This window comes from Pocillopora verrucosa, chromosome 6 (assembly GCF_036669915.1).
Source record: "Pocillopora verrucosa isolate sample1 chromosome 6, ASM3666991v2, whole genome shotgun sequence".
Lineage (NCBI taxonomy): Eukaryota > Metazoa > Cnidaria > Anthozoa > Scleractinia > Pocilloporidae > Pocillopora > Pocillopora verrucosa.
The window spans coordinates 25,310,142-25,330,402 of NC_089317.1; the positions used below are offsets into that span (position 1 = coordinate 25,310,142).

Here is a 20,261-nt window from a genome sequence, read left to right on the forward strand (position 1 = left end):
CATTTTCCAAGACAGAGGTATAATTGTGTTACCATGTCTTAATGTGTAAATATATGAGTTTTGATTTCTAGGAAACATGCATTTTTGTTTGAACTGGAAGCTGAACAGAAGAAATCCTTCACACAAATTTTATTCCCTTGGGGACCAGTCATTTTTCATCTTCTACTTGAACTAGGGGACTGGTACTCAGTTTATTTGAATCTCAGAGTAAGTGCGAACGTAACTGAGGTTAATGTCACTGGAATGGGAAAGACTGCACTGATGTCTTTCACATTGGCACCCTCAAATGACACCTGCAGTAAATATTTTGGGACTGTTCACATATCTACTAGAGATATCCAGGAACACTTAATTGTCTGTTCAAGAGGTGTTCAAAGCTAAGGGAAAGGTCCAAGAAGACCCTAACAAGTTGTTTATTAAACCTGAAAGATGACAGAACTTTTCTTGTGAGTTAAACAAAAACCAAAGAGATGAACATGGCTTCCATTCCCTACCCTCATTTTGAAGAGGGATGAATTGCAGCTGTAAAATTCCTTATGGAATTAATTTTAGTAAACACTCTCCTTTCAGATGAGGGATTATTTCTCCATTAATATAGATGTTATTAAAGATTAGACATAAGCCAAAAGAGCATGTGAAACTAAGTAATCGGTCTCAATATGACTATAATGTGAAGGGTATAATCTGTGAAATCAGTCTGTAAAGTTAACGAGAGAAAGAAAATTGGAACTTACAACTTTTACACATTTGACTTTGCAATCAATGATTGTAGTTCTATAGTTCTGTAATTTGTGCTGGACTCGTAAAATTGTGATTTTGCTGTAAGTTATGTAAATATGTAATCCTCTGAAATAGAGCACATTTTGATCAATTGTTGAAAAACCAAAACTGATGTTATTGTGAGAGCCAGAACAAATGGAAAATGAATCACGAGAGGCTGACTAAAACTCTAAGTCACTCTGGAAGCCTGGTAAAATGAGAGTGACCAAGTCACCATTCAGTTCTTGTCTTACATCTGATTGGTGAAAGGAAAGGTTCAAGTTTTCTTGACCAATCAGAGCAAAGTAATACAGAAGCAATGCAATCCCGAATTACTTTTGACAATGGAAAATTGTTAAAATTAAGTGATTGTAAATACAGCACCAGGCAAACTCATAACAATATAACTTGGGGCTGACAAGTAATCAAATCCAATCCACGACTGAATGAAAAATGATCTGTAAACATGACCAATAAACAGTTTATTTTACATCAGAACTGTTCTCTAGTTCTTTTGAGGTTAAATTAACCAATAAGCAATCAGTAAGAAAATTCACAAAAAACAGCACCATACATGAACGGTTTAGTCTTTTATTTTCTCCTTGCCTCCCTTCCCTTCCTCCAGTCTTGTTTTGTCCCTCTTGCTGAATGCTGGATTCTTAAGCAATTTGAAAACTGTTATATTTTATTTGACATAAGAAGCTTAGTCAAAGAAAACTCATCTTTTCAATTGTCAATTCGAGTTGGTGTTTTATGTGCTATTGGCCGAATTACAAGTACACTTATCAATAGACTATGCTCTACGAAACTTGGGCCAACCTCTAAATTGATCCTTAATGAAATTCCTTAATTATTCCCTATTATTATTCCTTGTATTAAAATTATTCCCCTCGTTATTCCTTCATAATAAAGAGATTTTTTCACGAGCAAATTTTGTGTAAATTTACTTTTATCACATGATTGTTTGTAAATCAAGCCTCGCTTCTATTTTAAGCACTGAAAATTATTGTGTTCAGAGTAAGGATCATGTTCATAATTATCAGCATTTGTCGTTCCATTTGCTTGTCTTTTCACATCCATGGAGTCCAAGCGTCATTCTCCATCGCTACTCTCCTTGCCTCTGGGTCGGGTGGCTCATTAGGAGGCGGCACTAAACCCTTCATGTAATACTTCAATCGATCTTGAAGCTCCTTCACCTCCTCTGGGCATTTTTTGCTGAGGTCATTCTTCTCATACGGGTCAGCAGTGATGTTGTACAGTGCAACATTGATGGTGGCATCTGAGGACTGAAATAAGGTAGGAAATCAGTCATTCAGTTCAACAAATCATTTAGACTTCGAAAATACAGTCACATTAAGAGGCACTGGAAGATAAGTTTTACATATGAAACACAGAGGTTTATGACTCAGCTCAAGGAAACCTTAAAAAATGCTAATAAAGTTACAGTGGCTGTTCAATTGTATGATTTGAATTCTTAGATTACATGACTGTATTTTTTACCGAAAATGGACCTGCAGTAGGCTCAGTTTGTTAAATGCTCAATATCTCACACTCACATCTTTCGCATCCTGTAGCAAGTCGGTCAGCGAGTCCACTTTAGAAGAATTCTTCTCTTCCGGAGGGATAAAGTATGAGATATTGGGAACTCCCATCAAAAGTTTCATGTCTCCTACACGAAGACCAATACCTTGATACGCAAAACCGAGTTCATCGTCGGGGAAAATGGGAATGTCTATATTGTGAAGGATCTCTGTGCGTGGAGAGGCCTCACCATTTGAAATGGTTTTCCAAACATCATAACCGTCGAGGGGCTGATCTTCGTGATTAAGTTGACCACCTAAATATAGAAAAAGTAACTTCACATACTTCACGTTGAGTAATTCACGTTAGGTAATTCACTTTAAATACTTCACGTTCTTTACTAAAACACACATTGTTAGTTACTCTCCTTTGCAGCGGTTCTTTGGAATGTCGCACAACGCTCCCTCAATTTCCCCTGCGTGACATCCCAAAGAACAGCTGTGAATGAGGCTAGCTTGTAGCTCAAAGAAAACAATAATATTAGCAATAATAAAAGTATTAATAAAATTTCCCCCTTCACTGTCTGGACTGACAGAGGTTCTATCAACATGAAGACGTAACAGGCTTTGTCCTCATTTGACTTTCTATCTTGAAAGCAGACATGCTAGGATGAATTCAAAAGATTCAAATAGGCTTTAAGTGGACATGTATTTTCCTTAAAATGCGAACCTAGGTGGAGGCTCCCAATCTTCATGAAATTCAAGTCAGCCAACAAATGAACCCATGAGAGGTCTAAGTAGTGTCCATTTTTCATGTACTCTTTAAAAGCACATTGCCCAAAATATTTCATTGCAGTGAAAACTTCTACAGTTGTATTGCACAGAGTAAGTTGTTCCATTAAGCACACCCATGCATGCTGCACTTGTCCTTACCAGCAAGATTAACCAATGTTGGGTACCAGTCAGTCACGTGAATCAGCCCAGTAGATTTCACCCCACTTCTAGACAGCATTTTTCCATGTACGAACCCCACCCCTCTGATTCCTCCTTCCCACAGAGTGCCCTTACGTCCTCTCAGGGGGTAGTCATATCCACCATGTTTTGGGACCCCTCCATTGTCAGTACTGAAGATCATCAAGGTGTTGTCCCATAACCTTCAAAGAGCAAGAAATTGTTAAGTAAATTCTAAACCTAGTTTGCCAAGAATTATCATTTGTTGTTCTTCTGTGATATCTGCTTTTAATTAACTAGCTTTCCTATCAACATGAAACCCATAGCACTCCTCACATGAATTTTTATTTATCCTTCAAAAATAACACTATAGCGAACAAAGACATAAATAAATATTCATCTTCTCAGTGCCTGAGGTAGGTTTACAGTACTAAAATCATATTTATTTAGCTTCCCTCCAATATGATGTGGATACTCTTCCTGTTTGCCAATTGTTTACTCTTACATTTATCCCCTGTGGTTACCACATCCTTAAAACATCTTGTAATGTGAAGTGAAGACAAATTGAAGGTTTACCTCTAAACTTTAAGCAAATTTTGCTTGTTTTTCTTTCAAGAACAAGTTTAACCTCCTTGGACCATTGTAAACACATCCACTACACCTAACCTTACCCTTTCCATTACCTTAACCCTTTAAATCCCATGAGTGACCAAGACAGAATTTCTCCTTACAACATAAATACAATATTAACCTATAACAATATTAACCTATCCTTGGACCATTGTAAACACATCCACTACACCTAACCTTACCCTTTCCATTACCTTAACCCTTTAAATCCCATGAGTGACCAGGACAGAATTTCTCCTTACAACATAAATACAATATCAAGCAAACAAGTGATGAGAATAAAGAAAAACATTAATTAGGGGATTATAAGTTGATCCAATTTTTCAAGTTCTCCAAACCAACATCTTAAGAACTGTTTAGCTGACTGTAAGGAGAATTACCAATTAGATCTTTGGACTCAAAGTGTTAACATGTTACATTCCATAAACCCTGGAGCTGAAAGTGATACCCCTCTGGCAGATACTTGCCATTATTTAAATTTTTCCTCCCTTGTGGACCTTCCTTGTCAAGGGAATTATGACTGGAAATGCTCTCTATTTAGGGTAAAAAGGATATACACACATACCCTGCTTCTTTAAAAGCGCCTGTTATATTACCAACTGCTTCATCCATGATATCCACCATCCCAGCATAAGTCTGTCTTATTGTGTCGTCTATAAAGGAGTACTTATCTACATATTGTTTAGGAGCTTGGACTGGAGAGTGGACATTTTGGAATGCCATGTAAAGGAAAAGAGGACCATTTGATGCATCATGTGATTTGACGACATGCTCAGCTCGCTGAAAAAGTATTGATCAATAACAAAGGTAATTGATAATGATAAAGATAAAAATAATGCTTATCTTTCTTTCTTGACTGTAGCTCATATCTAAAATCAATCAACTTGTAGTGCGTGAAGAAAAAAACATAGATAGAAATGCAGTGATTACTGCAGGTGCACTTGCAACACAACATACACATACTTATCAAATTTGAAAAAATTATTGCATGGATTTTGTTGAGCAGACTCAGAAATTCTTTTATCTAACTTATTTATGATTAACCCTTTTACTCACAAGATCTGATTAGTAAGTCTCCCCTCCAGCTGCTAGACAAATCCTTGTTAATTAGTAATGAGAACTTGGTGTTAGATCGAGACAACTTTTACATGATAAGTTTGAATATTCTCATTAGCTGTTTGCTGACTAATGTAAGGATATTATAGGGAGAAGCTGCATGTTGATCACTTCTGGGAGTTAAAGGGTTAAGTGCCTTTGAAAGCAAACATTTTGCAATTCTTTTTAAACACAAATGGTTTACCTCTGTAAAAGCATTAACAGAGTATGTCCCATTCATATCCCTGACAATTTCTTCATTGTCTCTGAAATCAAGAAAATCATCAACAACATGTGTGTAATGATCCTCATCGCCATTGTAAAATCCATAAAAGGTATCAAAACCTCGGTAGGTAGGAGTACTGTCCCAGTTGTAGAAACCAAGATGCCACTTGCCTACCATATGGGTGCTGTATCCTTAAAAAAAATAATAACAACAACAACAACAAGAGCAATCCTTTAGTATTTTAAGGGGAAATTTGCCAAACAAAATACAACTACAGGTAGAATAACCAGGGGGACAGGAGGGGGGGAGGGAGGGAATGGCTTTAGCCACTATCGATTTCAATTTGGGAGACAGTCAGCACCTCTACGTTCTGGTACACAAATTTCCTCTGTTGCAGTAAAAAATTAGTACATCTTTCCACGAATTATTTCAAAGAGATGATGATTAGCAAAATGATGTGGTCTAGAAGTTTTTTTCTTTCAACAAGTGCCTTGTTGTGCATTGTCACCAACTGATTAGCTTGGCTAGTGTATCATACACCCCCCTCACCTTCCAAATGACTCTACCACCTACGAAATGTGTTGGCAAAGTCATTAATAAGCTGCTTAAATTGAATTATTGACCAATAACAATTATATGTATCAAACACAACCCGGTTTTGAGTTTGAAATTCAAAGGCTTCCACACTTAAGACAATAAAAATGAACGGTAAAACACGACATTTCCACCAAACTTCGGTCATTTTCAAGTGAATGGTAAGATTGTCATGTTGCCTTGGTTGAGGGTACACGTTCCCCGTTTTTTCCACCTGCTGGTTTTTAGGAGTTTTCGTGTCCGGCTTTAGTGCATTTAGTTTACTTCAATCGTAAAAGACTTTTGTAAGCATATCGATTTGGCGTCAAATAAACGGTGGCTTGGCTGGCCTGAATGCGCCCAGATATCAACTCTTTGTGTGCCCGGTTGAGAAGTGGAACAAAATAGGAAGCATGCTTTTACTTTTTTTTTTACAGCTTTATTGACCATTACACATGTTACATACAGCAAATTAAACAGCGAAGAAAAAAATGAAATATATGTGCAAAGTGATTTAAAGTGATAAGGTCAAAAGGGAAGGTGCGAACGGGACGCGAGGACCCACGCGAGGCACTTCCCAAGACTCTCCGTCTCCAAGGTAAACTTAATAGAGGAATAGCACTGGTTTAAAATCTCGAGGAAATTGACTGCTGATGTTATGTCTTGATTATTTCTTCTCTTTATATGTTCTTATTGACCGTTTACATTTCCAAAAAATTTTACGTCCCTTACAGGCATATAAATATTCATCGTGACATTCTTACTATTCACTTGGAAATGACCAAAGTTTGGTCGAAACGTCTTGTTTTACTGTTCATTTTCATTGTCAAAAGTTTTACGAAATCGCTATTTCACATTCAAACCCAGAATAAACAATTATAGCATTAGGTCACTTAGAATTCACTTTTCACAGAATTGTTAACATAACACTCTTAAGAGAAGGTTGGACTCGTAAGTACAGAGCAAATTCTTACCAACTTCCTTGAGCTTTTGGGGCAGTGTGGTGATATTTAACGGCAGACCAAATGGAGACTCACTACGAATAACTCCATGCTGCAATCCTGCAAAAAAATAATTGTTCTACCTCTACACGATTTGAATTCTCCTAACTACGTCTTCAATGATTGTATGAGTCATAGTAAGGAGAAATTACATGTCGACATTGGGGCTTTTTAAATCATCAACTTTCAATTTTACATACTTCCATGTGCAAAAAAGAATATCTAGAGTTTGTAATATACGTTTCCATCTAAATCTACATTTATAAACTGCAAAGGGCTTAACTTATCACTGTAAATACCAAAATAATTAACATCTACGATGGCTCATGATTAATGTCACACCCTTTTTAACTTTCGGTTTGTCTATCATTCACTTCAAGGAAGGATTTTTTGAGCAGAAACAAAGTTGAGCAGGTGGTGAATTTATTGCAGACCAGCCCTAGGGTGCAAGTGACATGCTGGTCGTCACATGATGTTTTCGAAAAAGAGTAATGGGAAACTGAAGGAAATACCGCCGCCCCCCCCCCCCCAGCTTTATATTAGGAGTAATAGTGTTAAACTGGCCAAAAATCCACAGAAAACTGAAATCATACTAACCAAGGTGAATCGGGTATTTTCCAGACATCAATGCTGCTCTGGATGGAGAGCACATAGGTTGGACGTAGTAATTATCCAGAATTACTCCTTCCTTAGCCAATTTGTCAACATTTGGGGTTTGAATTTTCGAACCATGGAAGCCTACATCACTCCATCCAAGATCATCCACAAAAACAAATAAGATATTAGGTCCAGATGCAGCGGAGGTGACGAAGATATGGAGAATCGTCGAAGTAAGGAAAATAAAAAAGCTCACCGCAGATATCATTGTCGCCGAAGAATATAAAAATTTGTTGAGTTTTCACGCTATTTAACGTTTTCTCCTTTTCATGAAGTTCACAGCTGGCCAACCAAAAGACGTCTTGAAATGACGTCATCTAATCTAAGATCTACAGGTGAAACCAAAGGCGGCCCAAGCTTCAGCAGTAAGATGAACATCTTGCTAAATAACAGTCATGGCGGAATTAGAGTTTATATGACAATATTTACTACCGCTCTAAGGAATAAAAAATGCTTCAAATTCTCAATAAAAATACCTCACCTTACTTCCACAATGTATCGCTTGTTATCTGACTGCTTACTACAATTTTTTTAATTAATTTTCTTTTTAATTATTTAAATCAATTTTTTAGCATTAATTTTAAAAACATTTTTTAAATCAATTTTTAATTAATTTTTAACACTTTTTTGACTCATTTTTGCAATTAATTTTTTTTAAAATGATTAAAAAAATTTATGTTTTCTTGCCCACTTATTTTTCACATCTTTGTCCGGTCCTATTCGTATGTCTGGCCAAGCCTTTTTAGTCATTGGCATTCGTAAAGCCTTTAACTATGGCTTATAAATACAGGCGTTTCGTTTCAACATGTAAAACTCCTTGAGGACGTCTACGACATTTACAGTAAAAACCCGCGTATAAGAACCTAGTGATTTAAGAACCTACAGGCTGAAATTTTGCATTTTAATACCCAAATATATAAGAACCTATTCAGCCTGACAAAGAAAAATAGGTTCTTATATAAATAAACACTCCAGATTTGATGTTCAAATTCTGGATTTTAATTGTGAAAATTTTTGTAGCGTACTGCTTTTTAGTCTTACCAATAAAATACTATTCATTCCATAAAACTTTGCTGTAGTTACAAATACAGTCACAAATACTGTACAGAGCATTTAAAAATCAAAATAGTTTTTTTAATACAGAACATAAAAAAAATACAGGACTTTTCTCTTGGACCTTGATTCTGTAAGTGCCCAGATGTGATTTTAGTCCATGTGACAAAATATCAATAAAGAAAAGAATGTACATGTCGTCCTTGAAGGTTTCCTTTGTTCATCTGACATGTGTAAAATTCCAAACCCTATTTAAATACTTTCAGGTTTCTCTAAGATTTTTCAGTCCAACTGTGACAGTAATACATGTAACAAGAATAAACAATTTATGTTTCTGCTTCTGTACTTGAAAACAAGGCAGGCATATTTTTCCTGTTGAAATTTGCATGGTGATCATATAACTGTAAATATGGTCAGGCCCATGATACAGGACTTGTTTCGACAACAAGGCTTGACATTTTTGTAAATGCTTTACAATTATAGCATATTAGTACTATTGCAGTTCCCCGAATGCTATCACTATAATAACTTTTGCAAATAAGAACCTACTAAGAACCTAATCAGCCTGTTATTGGAAAAAATACCCCAAAATATAAGAACCTGTTCAGCCTAAACTCCAAAATTCTAGGTTCTTATACGTGGGTTTTTACTGTAGACGAAATGCGTCAGGGAATAAAGAAATTTTACAACTTCTGTTCGCAGAGTGCTGCTCACGAGTTCAGTTTTAAACAAATTGTTCAAGTCAATACTAGAGGGAGCCACATGGCGATTTTTTAATGAAAACAAAAAAATTAAAACAATTTTTTTAATTGTTTAAAAAAATTAAAAAAGTGATTGAAAATTTAAAAAAAAAGTAATTAAAAAATCTATTTAAAAAATTATTAAAAAACTTTTAAAAAAATCTATTAAAAAATGATTTTAAAAAATTGTTTGAAAATTATTTGAAAAATTAATTTAAAAAATTATTTAAAAAAATTTTAAAATTATTAAAAATAGTCTTAAGATGCGTCAAAAACTTCGTTTCCCCTGAAAAAATCATTTATCAATTCTTTTGTGACTGCGTTATTTATCGAATTTCTACTCCCTTATTTTTCAAATAACCTTTAACTCATAAAAGCCATGGCAGATGATTGCTTCAAGAGTTATTAAATTACTCGACGATAACAAGTGATCTTATTCTGGAAAGGGAGACGCAGCGAACAGAAAGAGGGTTAAGAAAAAAGGATGAAGTCTTTAGGAACTGCATGGATAAAGTACAGCATAAAACTAACTAGGAAACTATACTGCTATATTTCTGATGACGAATCAAATGATGAGCTGCATTTCGTTTTTGCTAGTTCTAAGAATATCTTGTTGACAATATCCCGAATGTTACTTTTCAATATCAAGATCAATCATACTCTTGTTGCTGATAATTAAATATATAGCTTGAATGTTTGCTTGCCACCAATAGAGCCACTTGAGAGAAGGCCATTAAACCCGTAATACCCTAATTTCTGAAGCAAAACTTTCTACGGTCCACGGTATCAAAAACTTTCTTTGCTTCTGCTTCTAAGAAGCCATCAATCATATCGTTATCTATCAATAGTGAAGGCAGGTAATTTAGTGTTAACAACTGAGTTGAAAACGTAAAATAACCACCGTAAAGTGTAACGTAGGGAAAATATCGGGACCCAAGAGATCCATTAAGATAACTGATCACTTTACGTGTACCTCCGCCAATGTTATTTACTGCATAACTTGCACTTATTGCAATAAGTTATACATCGGCAAAACAGGAAGACGACTAGGTGACCGATTCCGAGAACACCTTCGCGACGTGGGAAGAAATGACAAGGACGCATCCAAACCAGTCGCTAGACACTTTAATCTCCCTAATCATTCTAAACAGCATATGGCAGTCTGCGGCCTTTCCTTATATCTAGGCAGTTCGGAAAGCCGTAAAACACTAGAACAAAAATTTATCTTCCAAATCGGCGCCCTTAATCCCCATAGAATCAACGAGCGCTTTTCATTCAACTAATTTATTCCTGTTTTCTCGTCACCATATTCCCACCAATGGCGTAGCTCCACTTTCTGCATATAAAACCACACAACCCACAATTCCTCCAATTGCTCTGACGAAGGGCTAACACTCGAAACGTCAGCTTTTTTACCCTTTACGGTGGCTAATTTACCTTTTTCAACTCAGTTGTTAACACTAAATTACCTGCTATACTCTCCCACCGACGCAACACCACAGTTTCTTTAGAAACTTACCCCTTTATTCATTTATCAATGGTGAAACCCTAATTAGTTGTCACGAGTTTGGTGAATGTGAAAGAAAGTGTCTAACTCAGCGTTTTTATGGGTGCACAAACTAAAACGAGATTGACTTGGGGTAGGTAGGCCTAAACAAGGGAGAACAAGGTTAACTTGACGTATACGTCGGTCAACACGAAAATACGAAGTTAAAATGGGGTAGATAAGGGTAAAAAATGGCTAACGTAGGTTAGATGTGGGTTAACGTGGTAGAATATGGTTAACTCGGGGCAGAAGTGGGCTATCGTAGTAAAACAAGGTTAACTAGGACATATCGTGAGCCATACATGAAGTCTAAAATGTGAATGTTGTCAATCATTTTGTCGTCTACTTGGCATTCAGACATGGCGTCTACACCCGTCGTATATGGCTGTGTTACAACCATCTGCATTCCTTTTGTAAAACCTTTGGTTTAAATCTTTGCCTCTCCTACAGCATCATGGCTCACAAAAGTTCTAATTATTATCGATCAAAGTCTCTTAATGCCCAATGGGAAGATTTGAGTTGCTCGGTAAGTTATCTTTTGAACGAGCACAAGGAACCAACACCGAAGGCGGAAAGTCTTGGGCAGATTAAGACAGGGCATTGGGTGAACAGTTCAGAACGTACTCACTGTGCTGATGGAAGCTGTCGGAAGAAATTTACGTTAACGGAGAGAAAGCATCACTGCAGAAGGTATGTAAAACGCTGGCTAGCGGGCTTAAGTTCTGGCTACTACAAAATAACGCGTTGTTATCCTAATATCAGTAATATGGAGTCCAATTTAATAGATTTATCTTGCTTTCTTTACCATCTGAGGAAGAGATTGGGTAAAATTTCCGCACAGCCCCATACTACATTATGCATTCAGCTCTTGGATAGAGAAAACAATGACAAAAACAATACATTGCCATCGGGAAAACAGATTTGTTTTAAAATAGTATGGGGCTGTGCGAAAATTATACCCCACACTTTTCAGATTCCTGTTGGGGAATGGCAGTTGTAATAGTGGCAATAGTTATTATTTTCCTCCAGGAGGGGAAGGGGGCACTCAAGTCCATTAGGATGGGTAAACAGATGTAAAAACCTATTTGAAACTCTGTTGGCAACAGGAAGTATCTCTGAATTTAAGATTTGTTTCAAAACTTGCTTTTGGTTGAATTCAAAGTTATGTTGATATTTATGGTGATATATTTGTCTTTAGATTAATAATGAAACAGAATATTAAAGTTAATATACCAAAATAAATCTCTCAACCCATTAAACCCCAAAGAATGACTAGCATCTAATTTCTCATTATAATATCACCCCTGCATCACTCATTAAGGCCACAGGAATAGAACAAATGATCACCAACTAAAGAAGCTCTTGATTGTTAGACAAATTCTCCTTGTCAGTACCATAGGAAATGTGTAGAAAACAGTATGGGGAATATGCCTACTGATATTAGCTCAATAAACAGTCATCATGATCTCAGATGATTATGATTTCGACAATTTTTATAGAATTATTTTTAGGATAATTTCTAGATTGTAGCCTTTAAAACTGTTCATAAAGTTCAAGATGAGATATTCTTAGGCTAGGAGATAAATTGCTCAATTCAACTAGTTTTGTCTATAACTGCATCAGCTTTGCTAATCACTCTGCAGCTATTCTAAGAGCTTATCAATCTTGTGGTCTGGTCATCTGGAGGGGAGTAGCCTTTTATCGAAGTCTTTTCATTAGTCAGACCACATTGTCAGCCATGAATCCTGGGTTCAAACTATTTACTCTGTCCTTAAAGTGTCTTTTAAAAATCAAAATGAAGCTGTTTTGTTTACCATACTTTTTATTTTAAGGTGTGGGGAAGTATTTTGTGGCAAGTGCTCTCAATACAGGCGTCGGCTGTCAGTATTTGGAACTCCAGATCCAAATGGATTTAGCTACAGAGTAAGAAATAAATATTTAACTCTTAACTTTTTGTTTTTAGTAAATTTACTTTTACTGAGATGCTGTAACCTAATGGTTGGTGCAATTGAAAGAATTTTAAACCTGTGCCATTTTTACCGGGAATATTACAGAGAATTACCCCTCCCCTCATTTTGCACAGGCCACTTGGGTTACTGGATACACCACTAGTTGGAGAAGTGATAGTGGTAACTTTAATGATGACTTATAAACTGTTGCCATGGTTCTCTTTTATCAGGTATGTAAAAGCTGTTTTGATGTTGGACCACAGAGGGATGGAGCTTTCCGCTCGTTATGGAAAGAATTCAACCACTTTCGAAACCTCACGAAAGCTAGGAAAAACAACAATGATCATAAAGATGGGCCTGGTCACCTTGTGACACACATAAAAGAAGAGTTACAACGACTTGTTGATGGTTATACCAAGCACATTGGCCAGTCAAAATTAAAGTCCTTTGTGAGTGAAACATTTAGCTTTGTGAAGATCCCAGACTGGCAAAGATCAAAACATTGGATGGTGAGGAGCTAATTAATTTTCTTAGCAACATTAGGTGGATAAATATCATATTTAGCAGGCAAAAGCATTGTTGTATGTCAGAAGATTTTCATCAAGTAGTGATGTCAAGTTTGCAGTGTTTTTCCAACTTTTATTTTAAACTTTCGTGCCACAGAAGAATTATGCAGGTTTAAGAGAGTGTCTCTGTAAAGGCCTATTTACACGGTACGACTTTGTCGCATGCGACAAGCTTACGACAGGTCTACGACATGACTTAGGACAATTTACAAGCGCACGACATTTTCACCTACGACATGCCAAAATCGCGTGCAATTCCACTCGTTTCGGCCGCGGTCATTGTTTCAATAATTTGCAAGAGAAGGAAAATAACCTCTTCCTCGCTCCACAGTGATATCATATTCTCTGTTTCCTCATCTGAGAATGTATTTTTCGCTTTGGAAGCAGTCTTCGACTTTCCGGAGGCGACTTCCTCCGCCATTTTGACGCAAGAAAATTTCACCTTCTTGAATGACACCGTATCGGTTCGCTTAAGTCACACACGCGAAAACCGATCAAATTCAAGGTAAATTTTCGAAAAAGTGAGACGTTCTTTACTGATCCAACTAACATAGCTAGGAAGTAGGTGCCATACAAAAGGTACCTACAGAAAAAACATTGCGGCCCGACCTTTTCGAAAACTTTATATCTCCGTGAACTTACCTAATTTTCGGCAATTTCCAAGTTTGGCCGCCATTTTGAGGGACTCGTCAACATGAAGCGTAGCAAATATAAATCAAGCAGGTAGATCTAAGACCGTCAGAAATACATAAGAAAGCAATTCAAATGAACTTTACTTTCAATTCAAGTGGCAAAATTTGAAATTGTTCGTTAAACTTACCATTCTTACATACATTTTCACTTAAGACCTCTTTAGACAGGTGGTAGCTTATAAAATGATGTTTTACTTCATCATTGCATTCAGACAGTCGCACCAAACCACTTAAGCCACGCGATGAACCAAAGTTTTTTCCATCTTTGCTATTAAAAAAGCAGTCCTGAGACACAATGAACGTCTCGCTAACGAACGACTTCTTCCTGTACTTGTAATATAAATAAAAGGTTCTGGTGGAAAAGACACCTTATTTTATACCACTGATGACAAGCAAAAAGGTCATATGGGTACCCCGGTTAAAAATATATTGATAACTCTATTAATTAATACCCGTTCTAATTTAAAGGAGAAAGTTATAAGAGTAAAATGAAAGTTGTCTGTACCATGAAGCATGCCTTCACTATTTCGTCTGGGAGTCCTAAAGCTTTTTAAGCATGTATTCGAATATCTTATGACGATAAGCCCGCCAACCACCCCACCCCGCGCTATACTGTTTTCACTCAGCGGCTGGTCAGCGGTCACGTTTATGAGGTAAACATAGCGTACCTTTTGTATGGCACCTACTTCCTAGCTATGTTAGTTGGATCAGTAAAGAACGCCTTACTTTTTCAAAAATTTACCTTGAATTTGATCGGTTTTCGCGTGTGTGACTTAAGCGAACCGATACGGTGTCATTCAAGTCTTCCTGTTTCCTTGATTGAGACATGATGTTCACAAAAGTCGCCTCGATAGATAAGATAGAGTTAATATACATGGCTGGGCTATTTGTTTTTCGCTGAGTTCCGTAGTTTTTTGTAAATTGTCCTCCAAACTTGTCTCAAATTAAAGTCTTGAAAAGTGTCACGACAAGCCTTCGGTCGAGTGAAATTTAATTTCCGTAAAACTCTGAAAAATAAAGAGATCCGATCAAACGGATTGTGGTTTTAGTATAGGTACATGAATGTCTTACAACACACAAGAAATGAGCGAAATCCGTGTCTCTAGCCAAATCGACCGGACCGCTCTTACAGAGACACTCTCTTAACTTTTGGATTTTGCAGATTGTCCTCTATCTCCCAAAGCAGTTTTGTGCAGAAAAAAAATTCCCAAAATTTAAAATGCTGCAAAAATTCAATTTTATTCCATGAATAAGATTTGGTTAAGTTTCTCAAACTGTGTCTTTTATTAAAATGCCCATCTTCCCCTAAATAGACTCTTTATTCTGAATGCAAGTCATTCAAACTGAGTAAATCATTTTGTTTATGTTCTTTCTCTTTTCAGCCAAGCTCATCAAGGAACAACTGTACACTGTGTAATAAAGCATTTTCAGTAACTGAGATAAAGTCTCACTGCAAGTAAGTACATATTATTTGTAGGTAGAAGCTCCTGTTACATGCCAACGGACAAAACCTGTCAGCAAATTAGGATGAGTGATTTTTGTCATGTGAGAGCCAACATACTTTGGGAGTCATGATAAGCCCATCCCCCCCCTCCTTGTAAGCTTAAGGAGACTTATTTTTACTTTCCCACATGACATCCCCTGCAAGCCATGGAAAGAACCATAATCCCATGATGATAAAAAAACCTCTGGACTGATTGAACGGACAAAACGAAGTGGTCATATGACAACCAAAGGTAAATCAACAGCTAGTTAGGTGAAACAGGGAGGCCTGGGGCTAATTAAGTTGTTCCCTTGGGAATATGAGCATTACCACCTCAGTACCCTGGTGAACTTTCACACCACCCCTCAGCTTTTGGTGGTTTTCTACGGAATTTATCCATCAGTTCATACGGAAAAACACCTTTGACCGGTTCTTGGTTTTGGTGAATTTCATTCTTTCATCAGATTGGTTGAACAGCTGGTGCAAGTTTCCGAAGCTTATCTCGAAATTGATTTAACTTTTTTTGCCTTTCCAGAATTTGTGGATCAATAATATGTTCATTTTGTTCGCAAGAAACTCTTATCTTGTATCCCGCGGGAGAATCAGCTGCCGTACAGTGGTCTCTCATCAACATTATTGGTTCCCCGGATAAAGAACCAGCCGGTTGTTTGTATCTGCGAGTCTGTAACGCTTGCCATAGGGAAGCCGCAGAATTGCAGGGAAATACCGTCATTGATGGACCCGCTGTGGGGTCAATATTAGATGGTATAGTCAAAACCAACTCAACTCTTACACGACTTCAAGGGAAAATAAGTGACGTGCTCCCCAAGTATGGGTTACTTGTCGACGCCGTTGAAGCGAAGAGTGATTTGAAAGGATTGGTGCCTGTTGAGAGCAGTGCAACTCAGACACTCGCCAAATACCATTTGGATTTGTCTGATTTATTCACGCAATTTGCAGTTGATATGCAAGGCCTTCGACGACTTAAACCGCAAACTAACACTCAATTGAAGCTCGCAAAGAATGTGACCAGCAGTATGATTAATTTTTACTGTGATAGCATTCCAGTTTTTCGGGAGAGCAAAAAACGTTTGTTTGAAATACTTCCAGAGGAAATGTTGGAAAAAGTGCAAGTGATTGTTGATCAAAACGCCATCAACAGCTCGTACATCTATGTCAGACAGCTTGGTCTCGAAGCTTTGTTATTGTCAGACAAACATCACTTCGACAACCAAGTTGCCGTATTCTTGGCAGACTGCGAGAACGTTTGCCTTGAAGATTTGAGGAGACAAATTGAGGCTTGTCGAGAGGACTGGGACCAACACCAGAAACTTCTCCGCGAGCTGCTTCGAAGCAACGTCAAGGAACATCGCCTAATCATTCCTTCTAAGAGACTCGCTGCGGCACGAGGTGCTAGTTATGTTGAAGAGTACCTATTTGAACGCTGTCTTCTCATCGTGGCAAAGACAATTCATCAATTGAATGCCAAAACAACAGAGAAAAAGTTCTCCTCTTCCAAGAAAGCATTGCAAAACTTGAATGAACAGCTTACGCGTTTGCTGACAAGCATTGATTAAAAATATCATGTTGTGATTACAAATTTACTAATCAAACGAAAACGCTACATCTGTAAGCAAAGGGAATCGGTCCCCAAGGGAACCTCGAGTGATGTTTTCCTCTACGCAAAAATGAATCATGTACCTTCTGAACGTAAGACACATTAAAATTCTTTTAGATTACTTTTTTTATTAACTCTTTTTTATATACAACTTTCTTGTTTATATGTGCCAAAGCCATGGTCTGGCTACGCACAACACACTATATTCGTAACGTCTGCCAAGAGAAGAAGTACTATAAGTTGCAATGACTTATGAAGACATGACTTTTTATCCATTTTTGATATATTTTTAAAGCAAGATTTTTCTTAAAAGCTGTTGTCCATTCGTATGTCTAAGTATTTTCAAAAGCAGAAAAAAAAAATCCAATGAGGTGACCCTAGCTCAACTCCAGCCTTAGTGCCATGCGTCCATGCCCTTTCTGATGATAGATTTGTAGCAACCTTGGTGCCATGCGTCCACGCTATTTTTGATGATAGATTTCAAGCAACCTTAGTGCCATGCGTCCATGCCATTCTTAATGATAGATTTCTAGCAACCTTGGTTCCATGCGTCCATGCCATTCTTGATGATAGATTCCTAGCAACCGTACAACTCCAGCCGTAGTGCAATGCGTCCATGCCATTTCAGAGGATAGATTCGGATAGCTGTCGCGTGGAAGCTTAGTTCTCCCAAGTAGTTGGTGATGATATGGTTTGGCCCTGTGTTCCCTTTGTAATTCTGGAAGACAAACACACTCTAACCATTTCAAGGTGTACTATACTAAAGAAATATATCCTGCTCTGGGATTTTGACTCAAAACATGACCCTAATTCTAGCTGTTTCGCGATAAAATTGCCACAAGTTTCACTGTGTAGCCTCTGGGTGAAAATATGGCACTCAAACTGAATCACGGCGTAGTCAACGTAGCAATTATCTCTAAAGAGTCGAAAGTAATCCTTTATTATCCAGGATCATATTCATTTTGCTTTGCTTTATCATTTGTCAAAAATTCAAGTTTCGCCACAACCTCCGTCAACCAATCAGATGCAAAACTTAAACTAAACGCGAATTGGTCTCTCGAGTTTTTCCGCGCCTGAAGCAGTGCGCTTGTGATTCAAGATATCTTTCGGTTCTTTAAGTATTTTCCTTCCTTTCAATTTTACTTCTCTATGGTTATACGACACTAAATTAAAAGCGCGGTGAATTTCGGATTTCATACCCAGCTTCCTCGCTCGCTTGTGCCATCGCTGTCTTTCAAAATCAGAGTCTCGAAGTAAGATCTAGACTGCGTTAACTCTTTAACTCCCAGAATTGATCAACATTCTACTTCTCTCTATGATATCCACACATTACCCAGCAAAAAGGTAATGAGAATATTAAAACTTATCCGGCAGGAGTTGTTATTTTGATCTAACACCACATTCTCGTAACTCAGTGATTTAACATAAAAGGAAATGTGAAGCACCTTGACGAGAGAATTAACAATCAGATCTTGGGAGTTAAAGGGTTAAATTGGTGTACATCTCTGTGTATCATATCTCAACAACTGTCCGTCACACTTCTATTAAAAGCTACTACGTACCGCAACTCGTCCAAGTTGGCGAGTAACGTTCTTCCATCCTAACCCCAGGGAAAACGCTAAGTAGTACTCTTCTGTCCAGTTGTCTTGCAATGGATCGGCTTGAGTTTTAATTGCTTTGACGTTCTCTTTTCGTCCAAAGTTTACTTCCAAGTACTCTCCAAGGCTACTTTTAGCACTTCTCCAACACGAGGAGCCATCAAACCGCGCCTTAAAGGCCTGAAAGCCTGGTACTTCAGAAGAAGCAGTGATTTGACCGTCCGTTATATTGCCATCCTTCATTCCCAAAGGTCGATACGGAGCCGAACAGTCCGTAGGTGATACTGAGTCTAGCAAAATAAAGTTATAATTCATGACGAGTAAAATACAGAGTTACTGGCACCCACATTGTCATCATTATTAACGAGCCTTGGGTGGTATGTTTTTAAATATTTAGTTCCTCTGGGGGGAGGGGAGATTGAGTAGGGGTGGAGGGGGAGAGAAGGACTTTCACTCCTGCTCCTCCTCGCTACCTGAAAGGAAAAAATGTCACTTACTTTCCTGATCAGTCATTTGTATTCAGAATCAAAATCGAGTTCTCACCATCACAAGCTGGTCCAAAGAATCCTTCTTTACATGCACACTTGAATCCTGGGTAGAAATCAGTAGAAATACAAACCCCATCGTTCATACACGGTGAATTATCACAGGGTCTATACGGTCGATGTAAGTTATCTAAATACACCGTATCACTCGAATAGACAAAATACTTAGGCTCAGCACTCAGACGAGATCCATTGTTCAGCTCGCATAGTTGATAAGTGTACTTGAAGTTAAGACTGAAGCATTGTGGGTAATTTTGGCAGGCGGTGATACAGGTGATCAGGCCTACTTGTGACATCATTCGATACACGTGACTGATGAGAGAGTACCCAGAGATAGAATGAACATCTTGACAACCGGTTTTTCCAGTTTGACCGGTAACAGGTTGAAACAGGATGAGAAGTATACAAGTTATCCAAGTCTTATTCTTCACGTCGGAAAAGATACTGTGGCCCTGAAAAAGTGGCAAAATCTCAACCTGTATATTAAAAATGAGAGGTTTTGGGGTTCCCAAAACTCAGGAAAATCAGAATAAATCAAGAATTTGACCAAAAAGTCCGCATTTAAAACTGAAATTTCGTTTTACTAGTGACTCACCCGAAACCACCTCTTCGGCTGTCGGTCGTGTAAGAAACAATTTGCTGGCTTTGCAATATTTGCAAAATTGAGCATTTTGGTATAACATAAATTGTCATGCTTCAGAAATGTAACAGAAAGTAACATTGTTTTAGCGTGAATCAAACAGTGAATTTACACTTTTCGTTAGTAAGAAGAAGCGGAGTAAATCATAATATAAGCCAAGAACTTACCGAAAGAGATGACAACTTCATCCGCTGAGAAAATTGAATCATTGTCTATTGGTGTAAATTAATGACCTGAAAAATTTGAGCGGCTCGAAAACATTTCCTTCGATGAAATCCAAAATTCGTTTTTCGGGATGAAGTTGTGTTGGATTAGCTTATCACTTTTTTTTAGTTTCAGTTTTGATTGTCAGTTTAATTGTACAGCCTTTTACAGATTGTACAGATGCCCCTCTATGACCCAATCGCAGGGTAGCAATT

At 37.5% G+C, this 20,261-nt stretch overlaps 3 protein-coding genes and 1 long non-coding RNA gene across 5 annotated transcripts; 1 reads left to right on the forward strand and 3 right to left on the reverse strand.

The window, feature by feature from the left end:
- Positions 1-1,482: 1,482 nt before the first annotated feature.
- On the reverse strand, positions 1,483-7,635 carry LOC131784459 (arylsulfatase B). 2 transcript variants are annotated; one of them, XM_059101302.2, is made up of 7 exons: positions 7,353-7,635; positions 6,729-6,815; positions 5,161-5,372; positions 4,426-4,640; positions 3,213-3,433; positions 2,316-2,596; positions 1,483-2,045 (listed from the first exon to the last, which is right to left on the reverse strand). In XM_059101302.2, exons 1-7 carry the CDS (start codon positions 7,618-7,620, stop codon positions 1,830-1,832), a joined length of 1,500 nt encoding a protein of 499 aa, XP_058957285.2. In that variant the 5' UTR covers positions 7,621-7,635; the 3' UTR covers positions 1,483-1,829. The 2 variants fall into 2 exon arrangements, with proteins under 2 accessions (XP_058957285.2, XP_066024669.1); XM_066168572.1 differs by having other exon boundaries at positions 2,310-2,596.
- A 3,470-nt stretch (positions 7,636-11,105) lies between these two features.
- On the forward strand, positions 11,106-17,240 carry LOC131782785 (uncharacterized). Its single transcript, XM_059099552.2, has 5 exons — positions 11,106-11,441; positions 12,584-12,674; positions 12,931-13,209; positions 15,341-15,414; positions 15,977-17,240. Exons 1-5 carry the CDS (start codon positions 11,206-11,208, stop codon positions 17,016-17,018), a joined length of 1,722 nt encoding a protein of 573 aa, XP_058955535.2. The 5' UTR covers positions 11,106-11,205; the 3' UTR covers positions 17,019-17,240.
- Positions 11,807-14,335, reverse strand: LOC131782881 (uncharacterized). Its single transcript, XR_009340074.2, has 3 exons — positions 14,087-14,335; positions 13,909-13,995; positions 11,807-12,667 (listed from the first exon to the last, which is right to left on the reverse strand). It is a non-coding gene; the product is annotated as an uncharacterized lncRNA (long non-coding RNA).
- LOC131772754 (retinoschisin-like) lies at positions 17,240-20,135 on the reverse strand. The gene is made up of 4 exons (XM_066169080.1): positions 20,010-20,135; positions 19,201-19,654; positions 18,622-18,947; positions 17,240-17,777 (listed from the first exon to the last, which is right to left on the reverse strand). The coding sequence occupies exons 1-4, from the start codon at positions 20,049-20,051 to the stop codon at positions 17,637-17,639; spliced, it is 963 nt and encodes a 320-aa protein (XP_066025177.1). The 5' UTR covers positions 20,052-20,135; the 3' UTR covers positions 17,240-17,636.
- Between the last annotated feature and the right edge of the window lie 126 nt (positions 20,136-20,261).

What these genes read in the sequence shown, in the direction of transcription:
- LOC131784459 (XM_066168572.1), bottom strand. Translation starts at nt 7,620, where the DNA reads ATGATATCTGCGGTGAGCTTTTTTATTTTCCTTACTTCGACGATTCTC. An exon ending in CCAAAAGCTCAAGGAAGTTG is followed by an intron (nt 5,373 to 6,728) that starts GTAAGAATTTGC and finishes ATTTTTTTTAAG; the next exon opens with GATACAGCACCCATATGGTA. An exon ending in GGCGCTTTTAAAGAAGCAGG is followed by an intron (nt 3,434 to 4,425) that starts GTATGTGTGTAT and finishes TGCTCTTTGAAG; the next exon opens with GTTATGGGACAACACCTTGA.
- LOC131772754 (XM_066169080.1), bottom strand. Translation starts at nt 20,051, where the DNA reads ATGATTCAATTTTCTCAGCGGATGAAGTTGTCATCTCTTTCG. An exon ending in TGAAGTTGTCATCTCTTTCG is followed by an intron (nt 19,655 to 20,009) that starts GTAAGTTCTTGG and finishes CCACTTTTTCAG; the next exon opens with GGCCACAGTATCTTTTCCGA. An exon ending in CTTTGGACCAGCTTGTGATG is followed by an intron (nt 18,948 to 19,200) that starts GTGAGAACTCGA and finishes TTATTTTGCTAG; the next exon opens with ACTCAGTATCACCTACGGAC.
- LOC131782785 (XM_059099552.2), top strand. Translation starts at nt 11,206, where the DNA reads ATGGCTCACAAAAGTTCTAATTATTATCGATCAAAGTCTCTTAATGCC. An exon ending in CAAATGGATTTAGCTACAGA is followed by an intron (nt 12,675 to 12,930) that starts GTAAGAAATAAA and finishes CTCTTTTATCAG; the next exon opens with GTATGTAAAAGCTGTTTTGA. An exon ending in AAAGATCAAAACATTGGATG is followed by an intron (nt 13,210 to 15,340) that starts GTGAGGAGCTAA and finishes TTCTCTTTTCAG; the next exon opens with CCAAGCTCATCAAGGAACAA.